The 10,587-nt window shown below is 39.3% G+C and overlaps 1 protein-coding gene across 1 annotated transcript in view; it reads left to right on the forward strand.

Moving 5' to 3' along the window:
• Nucleotides 1–10,426, forward strand: part of LOC310914044 (polycystin-1-like protein 2) — a gene marked incomplete at both ends in the record, with an annotated part of 35,103 nt that extends 24,677 nt beyond the window's left edge. The window contains 13 exons of the mRNA XM_083869942.1: nucleotides 327–555; nucleotides 1,315–1,546; nucleotides 1,988–2,084; nucleotides 2,757–2,897; nucleotides 3,600–3,785; nucleotides 4,602–4,929; nucleotides 5,035–5,168; nucleotides 6,072–6,199; nucleotides 6,532–6,692; nucleotides 7,409–7,619; nucleotides 8,143–8,244; nucleotides 9,393–9,524; nucleotides 10,301–10,426. Of these exons, the coding sequence (XP_083726068.1) occupies nucleotides 327–555; nucleotides 1,315–1,546; nucleotides 1,988–2,084; nucleotides 2,757–2,897; nucleotides 3,600–3,785; nucleotides 4,602–4,929; nucleotides 5,035–5,168; nucleotides 6,072–6,199; nucleotides 6,532–6,692; nucleotides 7,409–7,619; nucleotides 8,143–8,244; nucleotides 9,393–9,524; nucleotides 10,301–10,426 (2,207 nt within the window). The remainder of the gene's footprint in view (nucleotides 1–326; nucleotides 556–1,314; nucleotides 1,547–1,987; nucleotides 2,085–2,756; nucleotides 2,898–3,599; nucleotides 3,786–4,601; nucleotides 4,930–5,034; nucleotides 5,169–6,071; nucleotides 6,200–6,531; nucleotides 6,693–7,408; nucleotides 7,620–8,142; nucleotides 8,245–9,392; nucleotides 9,525–10,300) is intronic.
• Between the last annotated feature and the right edge of the window lie 161 nt (nucleotides 10,427–10,587).

The following is a 10,587-nucleotide window of genomic DNA, read 5'->3' on the forward strand; positions in this document are numbered from 1 at the left end:
CCAGGGAGTCTTCCAAGCTGCTAATTGCACAGGTACACCATGAACAAATTAACAGTTGATCTGATCTGACCTGACTATTAAGCTTTTAGGACTCCTGTTTAACTCAGCTGTCTTCTGGAAAAAGTTCCAGGCCATTCCAGCAGGAAGGCATTAAGCTCTAGTACTAAAGCTGCTTTGACATTTCCCTTCAAATGTTAGTCTTCATCACACTTATGATCTTTGACTCCAGTTCTACCACCCTTTGTATTGAACAGTGGTTTAATCTGGGACTATTTATTTTCTCAATAAATAAATAAATAAATAAATAAGCAATTCTTTGCCTGCAGAAAAAACAAGAAGTTCAGCTCCAGAGAAGAGAATTTGTGACCAGCTGAAATACAGTGATTACCATCGCTGCTTGTACGTGCAACTCCAGCATGTAGAGATGGAACTGGAATTACTGGGGCCCCATAAATTTCAGATGCCTCAAAGTTACACTCAAGCTGTTTGTCAGGTTCAGCATATGAAGAACCTCCTGGAGAACCAAATCTGCTCATCAGCATCCATCAATGAGGGGTAACCCAGTTCTCATTCTGAGTACAAGTGAATTCAGGTCATGAATTCAAAATTGGACAGGATGACAGAGCCCAAATAATTACTGCTTAACATGTGCTAGATAACTATTATTACATCTGTAAAAATAAGTCTTACTATTATTCCACTGCAGGAGCTACAAAGAAATTTCCATGCACTGTGAGCTGCACACAAAGGCAATAATGACAGATCATTGCTGTTTGTCATTTTTGCCTCCAAAGTGGAAAGTTACAAAAATACAATGCCATGTGATAGTAAAGGGCTGGGATAATCACCCAGCTCCAAAGTCACAAAAGTCTCTTAAAATGTATGGATAAAGAAAAATTAATAAGCAGACAAAAATAGTTCAGTGAAATATGATAATTAAGTTGGAAGTATTGAAAACAATTGCACTAATTACGTCACTTGGCCATTATGGTGATCACAAGAGATGCATTCAGCAGCTTAAATGCACTCATAGCTTTGTCAATAATTCTACTGGAGATTCAATTATGCATGAACTAAGGAGTAAATAAGCCCATCACATTTATTTTGATTTTAGCTGATGTCTGCACACTTCTTCATTATTTTTTCTCACTGTACTTTTTGGTATCCATATATCCTATATAACTGCATTAATTAAAAGAACATTTTGATTTTATATCATACGATGTTGCCTATTCCCAGTGAACCTGATGACTGTGAATTTGGTTCCTGTTCCATTGCAAACCAATTTTTTTTCTCTTCTGGTTGACTCTCAAGGTGGTCCCATACTCCAAACTTGTCCAGTGATGACAAGAAAAGTTCTTCTCCCAGAGGGCTGCCCTGGTGGTTTGTGTTCATTGCTTGGTTCCTTGTGGCAGCCACCAGTGGTGTGTCAGGGTTCTTTACCATGCTCTACGGACTCCACTATGGCAAGGAGAACTCCATCAAGTGGCTCATCTCCATGGTCATCTCCTTCTTGGAAAGTCTTTTCATCACACAGCCCTTAAAGGTGAGAGCCTCAGAAATACAACCTCTGGCTGAGATGATCTCACCTGCAGCCATTGCAGGAAGACAATGTAACATATTCTAAAGAGCTACAGGGTTTAGGATATAAAATGAGAAGTCTTTGCCCTCAAAACAAGAGCAGGCAGGTGATTTACAGGGTTCTGTTGCTTTTTGCTGACATTAACTCCATTAGTTTCATCTCCCTTGCTTTGTCAGGGTTTAATGAGGTTTCTGACTAGTGAGGATGTGTCACAAAATCTGTTTAGCTGGACAAACCCCAGCACTGTGCTCTGTTTTCTTGTTTATGGGCTTCAGCTGCCTGGGTTCAACAAACCCAGAGCTCAATTCTTCTTCTTTGACCTGGATCCAAAGGGATTCAGGTCAAAACCAAAGGGTTCTTCAGATAAAATACGAATATGGTGAGTCTATAGCTGATTTTTTCCAGGTGCTGGGATTTGCTGCTTTTTTTGCTCTGGTTCTGAAGAAGGTGGAACATGAGGATGAAGAAAACACAGCTATTGATGGGCCTTTATCTGCACCAGGTAACTGCCTGCAAAGTTAAAAATTGTTAAAGTGCAGAATTCTCCAAGCTTTTGGAGTGCTTTATGAATGAATATGTGACTAAGCTCAAATGGCCTGCAAAAAAAACCCCTGTAACTATTCCACAGCTTTGTGAAAATAAATAAGTGACCAGTAAAAAATATAAACTTTTTATCTGACAAGTATAACTAAAACCTCTCACAAAAGAAATTTCCCACATCCTTTAAGCCCTATATGGATGTTCTCAGGTTACATACTTTTCCACAGACACAATTATCTGTATTATTCCCCTAAACTGAAACAGTGGCTTCTGCAGTCATAATCATATCTAAATAAAGCCTTCAGTAGCAGACAGGAATCCTGGGGCACAGCAAAGTTATCTGATCTTCACCTTCCCCCTTGCTCAGTCTCAGGCTATGAATACAACACCTTCTGAGATGCTCAGCCTAGAGACACCTGGACCACACCTGGTCCTAAACCCAACCGTTTTTGTGAGTTCCTTCCTTCCCCACTGTTTGCCTTACAATTGCTGTAGTAATTGTTTAAATCATATCCTTCATATTCCTCAGGGAAAGCATTAAATAGAAATGTTTCCTTAGAAAGTCCAAACAAACAAAAAGCAGGACATGGATGATCAATTTACTAATTCCAGGGTTCATTGTTCTCCCTCACAGGTGATTCACACCCCCTCTTTGGGGTCCGAAGGGACAGTAGAAGCAATATTTACCGGCCACCTCCTGCTGCTGATGTGGAGAAAATGAAAATCAGCTGCATGAAGGAGCAGAAAGCATTTGCCCTCATCAGAGAAATCCTGGGTATTACCCATACGTAGATTATCTTGTTTTATTCAGTAATACTCATCAGTAATTTTACATCAGTGAAAATATTGTTCTCTTGGGTGACAAAGTTTTGGCATATCTTCAGCTTTCTGCCAGCTGTTATGATGTAGAGACAGGCTGTTCCATGGCAGCTGGAGCTGCAGGGAGGTGGGAGTGTTAGCTGGAGATAAAAGTGTGGCTTCATTTCATGGTAAAGAAACACATCACAAACACCAGAGATTAAAGAAAAGCAGAAAGGATAAAAGGAGGAGGTCAACAGATAAATGAAGTTGAAATCAAAGAGCAGATGGAGACTATGTTTCTAAGAGCAGATAGTATCTATAGATAATGATTTATGCCCCTGTTTTATTTCCTCTAAAATCAATGGCCAAAAAAAAAATTACCTCAGCTTCACTTGGAACAAAGTTAGACTACTCATTTATTTGGAGCTGCCATGGCCACTTCTGTTCAGCCTTCCCACTTATCTTCTGGACTGCTACTCATATTCCAAGTGTGAAACACTTAAACAGCAGCACATTGAAGCAGCTTGGGTGCATTCATTAGCACTGGTCACTCAGAGTCTACAAAGCATCTCCTTGGCCTAATAGGTGCTGACAGCAGTAATCATTCATGGTATCTATTTTGAACAGCATTGTTAATTCAGAGCTCACATGTGCTGTCTCTTCCTGTTTTTTCCAGCCTATCTGGGGTTTTTATGGATGCTGTTACTGGTTGCCTATGGGCAGAGAGATCCCAATTCCTACTATTTGAACAAACACATTGAGGACAGCTTTACAGATGGATTCCATGATGTCTACAGTTACCGGGATTTTTTCACATGGGCAAACACTACTTTACTGAAAAACCTTTATGGATCCTATAAAGGTGCAGAGTCACGTTGTTTCCCTTCAGCTTGCCAGATTCTGAAACATTATTTATTATACTTAACTCTAACTTGCATATTTGAGTGGAGAAAGGGACTGTATGGCTAGCAAAGAATCTAATAATATGAATACCAGTGGATAATGAAATCCCACAGCTTGACCCCAAGTTAAACATCCCCTGATATTTTCAATATATTTAATATAACCCAAAAGTTCTGCACTACAATGCTATTTTTTCTCATTTTACATTACCTACTCCTGATATTCAGATATATCCTCAGTTTTACACACCTTTCTTTCTATTTTTAAAAAAATGGCAGACAGGTGGCAGCATAAAGCTTTTCCTCAGGAGAGTTATTTGCATCATGACTCGGGTCAATGTGAAGGCAAATTATGCAGTATCAGCATGTTTCTATCTAGCCACATCCAGCATAATATGACCCATTTTCTAGATCACATTTAAGGGTAAATATTGAAATATATTAGCAGAGTTTCCTTTGGACATGACAGACCACATGAACACTGCATAAAGCTACTCTTCTATGGGACTCAAGATGAGTCACTTTTCTCCCCCAGGCCTCACTTTCCTTCTGCATAAAATGCAGATGGGGGTGACACAGAACTCTGTTATTGTGAATGTTGAAGAACTCAGTTCAAATCAACATAAAGGCTTCATTTTCATGACTATTTTGCTCACAGTGTTTCCGAGAAAATAATATTAAAAAATATTAATGCATCAGTGAATCATAAATGAAATGAAGAAATATTATTAATTTTGTCATATTGCCAGTGCTGCTCTTTTCCATCTCCTGTTTAGGATTCATTACAGATGGCAATTCCAAGCTGGTGGGTAGTGCTCGAATTCGCCAAGTAAGAGTGAGAGGAGACACCTGCCCTGTTTCTCCCAGACTCCAGCACGTGGCTGAGGAATGCCACGCTCCATACTCCCTACAAACAGAAGATACATCAGTTTATGGGGAGCACTGGAATGCCTCAGTCTTTGATAACTCCTCTGACTTGAGCTCAGCATGGCAGTATCAGAGTCAGTCCAAACTGAGAGGACACCCCAGCTGGGGTAAACTTGCTGTCTATGGTGGAGGGGGATATGTGATTCACCTGGGAACTGATCCTAAAAATGCCTCAAGGTACCATTTGTGTTCTTGTAAATTAGCGGTGATACTGCTAATTTACATGTGATACTGTCTCATTCCTGTACAAATTAGATCACTGGCTGCACATTCTTTTGGCAGAATCCTCCAGTACCTTTTCAACAATGTCTGGCTTGACACCTTCACGAGAGCAGTGTTTGTTGAATTTACAGTCTACAATGCCAACGTGAACCTCTTCTGCATCATAAGCCTGATGTTTGAAAGCAATGCTTTAGGTGAGAGCCTTTCCTAAGTCACACATTTCTGAAGACAGCAGGCAATGCACCTACAGAAGGAAGATTTGCACACTATTAGTGTTTTCCTAGTTCTTTCTTCAGGAAAAACAAGTGTATTAATAAATCTAACAATGAGAAAATCAATGCAAATTTTCTAAACCATTTAGGAAAAATGCAGCATCACAGTAATATAGACCATAATGGAATATCTTCTGTTTGCTTATTCTATGGTCATCTGCTGATGAAAGAAACACGGTACTGAAACTTGATCTCAGAATTTACACAACAGGAACAAGAAAAAATCTGTTTCCTAATCACTTCAGCTAATCAATGCAATATTAAGGAAAAAAATGCAAATAACAGTCCTTTTTTTTGTTGTTCCAGATGACTTCTAATGTACAGGTATGTAAGCATGTAATACATAATCTGAATACAGCAAAGAAAATAGTGAAAGCAGATTCTGGTTTAAAGGTTATAGGAAAATATTTGGTCTGAGCAGCAGTCTCTTTAGGGTGTGTCCAGGTATCGGAAAAAGTCCAAACTGAGCTCATTTTGGGTTTAGAACAAGATTCAGCTTTTTAAAAAATCCCAAGTCCTTTGGCTGTATTTCTGCATTTGCAGTCCTATTCAAATTCAGTCCTGCTGGGATTACTATTGTGCTATCAAACAAGACTCAAGCAGACAAGTACTATCACTCCAAAAGCCTTGACTCTCTGAAATTCCTTTTTGAGGAAAATTTCAAACCCTTATAGGGTTAATCACATAGTGAAGTCTAAATCTTAGTTCAGTGGTTGGATTCAGCATTACCCTGATGTGAAAGCAAGTGCAGAGGCCTTACAGGTGAACTGAGCTGTGTGAAGGAAAGGAGAAAGAGCCCTGAGGTGACCCCTGTTTGTTTTTTAGGGGCCTTTTTCACAAGTGCGGAGCTGCAGAGTGTCCGGCTCTACCCCTACACCAACAGCCTCCATGTCTTTGTGGTTGCAGCAGAAATCATTTATTTCCTCTTTATTGTGTACTACATGATAGTACAGGTGAGGCCAATGGAACGTTTGGCTGAGAGCATTATCTTGTGCTTGCTGATTTCACTTACAAAAGCTTTAGGACTGTACTTGACTTCAGTAGTGCTCATGCTGCTACACCAATGGAAGATTGAATCAGGTGCAGTGTCAGTATTAAATAATAGGAAGGCAACACTTTATTTGGCTTGGATGCTGTTTTTGAGAAAGATAATGAGAAACTAGTGCAAGGTGTAGTTTTATTATTGCAGAGCAGTCTGCTTTACTGTGGAGAGCATTGCCCTAATCTTCAGAGGTGCATGGTATGATATGGAGTCATGAGACTGAAACAGTAAAACTCCTCACAGGGAAAGCTGCTGAAGAGTCTGAGATGGAGATACTTCCAGAGCAAGTGGAATCTCCTGGAGATGGCCATTATATTGATTAGCTGGAGTGCTCTGTCAGTGTTTGTGAAACGGACAGTCCTTGGGACCCGGGACATCAGCTACTACCAGGAGCACAAGGAGGAGTAAGTACTAAAGCTATTTACTGCATCCTTTGTTGTTGCTGCTTATGCAGAAATAAATCTATTTTTCCCTTTCCCAGATAGCACCTTGTCTGTACTAGATATTGCTATCCTAGATGTCTATATTTTCATGAAGCCTGTAAGTGTGTCAGGGCTGACATTTGTGTCAGCAATATGATTTTCTTTTGATACTGCTCTAATAGAATCCAGCAGACTTGAGCATCAAGTGCCCTTTTTTTAGCTCTTACTTTCCTGGCTGCATCACCCTCTTGTGAACCAACAAGCTTTCTGCTACAGGACACCTACCCAGAAATAATCTGCCCTGTTCTTTGTTGTAAAAAGCCATTGGCTAGTGGACAATAATGGAATATTTAGTACAGAATGGAATATTATAACATCTTTTTTAAAATGGCCACACAGGAAAGAGATGAGAGAATCACAGGATTATGAGCAGAATTTGGGCTACAGCCTAGACCTCCTCTCCTTAAAAATCTTATCCATCCATAACTGAGCTTTTTGTGTGCACACAGTGGGAAGTGCAGGTGGAAACACTCAAGCAGGAGCTCATTAGGTCTCCACTGAAACCCCAGCACAGTGTGACTGGCTTTTCCAGCATACCTATTTATGGACTTCAAAGGATTCTGTGCACATGGTATATTATGTAATTTTTTTTTCTTTTTTTTTCTTTTTTTTTTTTTTTTTTTTTTTTTCCTTAACAGCTCCATAAGCTTCAGTGAAACAGCAAGAGCTGATGCAGTTCTTGGCTACCTGATTGCATTTTTGGTGCTTCTCTCCACAGTGAAACTGTGGCATCTGCTGAGGCTCAACCCTAAACTGAACATGATCACTTCAACACTGAGGAGGGCGTGGGGTGATATCTCTGGATTCATCACTGTTATTGCAATCATGTTCCTTGCCTATTCCATTGCTGTGAGTACCAGGCTGCTTTCTCTTGTCTGCAGTTCTGCTTCCAGGTGCTGCTGGGTTAAATCAACCATTCCTGAATGTTAAAAGCAACATAGCTTTGCCATGTAAAATGGAATAAAGCTGCCTGTCTAAATCTTAATTTAACATCTTGGAGCCCAAGTCCTCCGTATGAGTGAAAGAGAAGTTAAAACATCCCCTTGTCTTTTCTTTGCAAACTGAAATTTAGTGAAAAATCAAACGCTGAGCTGTAAAATAAGGACTCTCTACGTGTAATAGATGTGACAAAGAACAAAGTAAATACAGAAAAAAGATTTTTCTGGATAAAGCTTAAATCGTGGAGCATTCAGAAAGTGCCATTTTCTGTTTGCCTAGTTTATAAGTGGGAAATAAATACCTTTTTTACATATCTAGTGTCAGCCTGAGCAGATATAACACATTCTCATATCCATGATAAAAGGTCTTCAAACTAAACACATTTTACATTTTGTCTGATCATGACACATGACATAACTTCTGTCCTCTGCAGGCAAACCTGATATTTGGCTGGAAGCTCTACTCCTACAAAACTCTCTTTGATTCAGCAGAGACCATGGTCAGTCTTCAGCTGGGAATCTTCAACTACGAGGAGGTACCACATTTAATTTTGAGAAGTTTCCAGCTGGACAATTGGCATCTCAGCTACCAAATATGCTTTGACCCAGAAAGTAGAAGGACTTTCAATTAGTGTTAAACATTAATCTAATTTTGCAAGCTCCACAGCTCCCTAAAGCAGCCACCTTTTCTGAGAAAGAAAAAGACATCAGGTGAAACCTCTTTCATGTCCTATTTTGACCACAAGGAGGCTCATAATGAACTTTGCATTAAGAAACCTGCTCACATTTCAACCAGAGATGCTACTAATTGATTACAAAACGTTTGGAGCAATTTCCTTAGAAAGCTACAGATAGAAATGTGAGCAAAGCCCTGTGTTTGTTCTGAACACCCCCTCTATCTTCCCAAAAAGGCAAGGCCTTCCACAAGGGAACTTCATGTTAATTTTTTTTTGTTATTCTTTACACTTTTCCAGTACAATCTTTCAAATATTTCAATATCCTTTGAACTTTTTTTTTTTAGATAGTTCTTGGGCATATCTGACTGTGAAGTCCTCCTTGGTGCATGTTTTTAGACCATGGATCCAATAGGACATGGGTGGCTTTGAAGATCAGTAATTTGGCACATTTTCACCTCTACATCCCCCTCATGATAATCATGAAAATATATTCCCATATTGTAGCTTATATGAAAATTAGTGTTTTAATTTTTCACAGCCCTTGGTTTATAAGTGCCTCTGATAGTCTGACTGTGCTTCTTTATAAAGCATGCAGTAAAATAAATGAAATGCATAGAGAGATTTAATCTATTTTGAAAGCTGAGGCATTAGGAAGCTTCAGCTGTTTTGTGGATAAACAGCTCTCCAGGCTTGTCAACTTTCATATGAAGCTGTCATACCATTACAATCAAACACAAATACTTAAAAACCCCCAAAGATTGCCCATATTCACACACATATATAAAATATTCTGTTGTGTTTGTACTTTATCATATCAACAAAGGACAATACTAGAGTAGAAAATTTATATATGTGTATAATACATATGTCATAACTGAATAGGCACAGGATTTTCAAGGTGACAGACTTCTTATTGGGTCTTAACTGCTTGTATGTATGTATGTACATATGTATGTATGCTTTTTTTTTTTTTTTTTTTTTTATATCTTACCTTATGCATTATACAGGTCTTGGACTACAATCCAATTTTAGGCTCCTTCTTGATTGGATCCTGCATCATTTTTATGACATTTGTGGTACTGAATCTGTTCATTTCAGTGATTCTGGTTGCTTTTAGTGAGGAGCAGAAGCATTACCAGGTTTGTTCATCGGAGCTCTCCTGCTTTTAGCATTTTTTGTTCAGTGCTTACTCAGGTATTCAACCATGGATGAAAACCATGTAAATTCAGTCCAACTCTTAAGAAGGCAACATTTTCTCAGACAGTATACTCCAGATTTTCCAGATTTACACTATCCATTCCTGTTCAGATAAGTCCCTGTTCAGATATGATTTGTAGCCTTCTGTTCACATACTACATCCATCAAAAAACTCTTAGGCATGTGCTGGGCTATACTGAAATCAGTGCCAAAACTGCTACTGAAGTGCACGAGGCTTTACAGCTCCTTTTAAAACTCTCACTGTGAGTGCCTGACCCATTCAAGCTATTGATAGTGTGGTGTGAAATCCATCTTAGCACTCCAGTACTGCCCAGAATTCCCCAATGTTTTAAACAAAGTCAAGTGAGATGAAAACAAAGGATATGGCTGACAGAAAGCAGGATATATATTTAGTTTTTCTCATTTACTTCCCCTAGTGTCTCACTGTGTATACCACGAGCTGTGCAAGTGCACTCTGGCTCCTGAAGAGAGATATCCATGGGATTTGGCAGCCAAAATTTCTGTAGTGTCCATACTCATAATGTTTGGATAAAAATATTGGCACAGTGTTTTTCTTGGCAGTCACTCACGCCCTGCTGAAAGTCAGCTTATTTCACCTCAAGTAGAAATTTTGTCTTGCACCTTGCCCTGGCTTCAGCAGACACTGAATCCACTTTGGATGTGCACCTCTGAGTAACTTATTTGTTATTTATTTCAGGCTTCAGAAGAAGAGGAGATTGTTGATCTAATGTTAATGAAACTCTTCAGTTTCTTTGGGATAAAATGCAAGAAGGAAGAGAAGCCGGTCACTGGTGAACAACAGGAACAACCTGTCAGCGAGTGAATGAAGACCACCCCGAAAAGTCACTTTGCTTTTGGGCAAAGTATTTAATTGTTTGCTAACAGCTGCAGTGGTTAGAGTTAGGTTAGGTTAGGTGGTGAGCTTAGGTTGCTACAGCTTCTGATTAAAATGGATTTGCCCAAGGGAATGGCTGTAGTCAGGGG

This window comes from Zosterops lateralis, assembly GCF_965231275.1.
Source record: "Zosterops lateralis genome assembly, chromosome: 12".
Taxonomy (NCBI): domain Eukaryota; kingdom Metazoa; phylum Chordata; class Aves; order Passeriformes; family Zosteropidae; genus Zosterops; species Zosterops lateralis.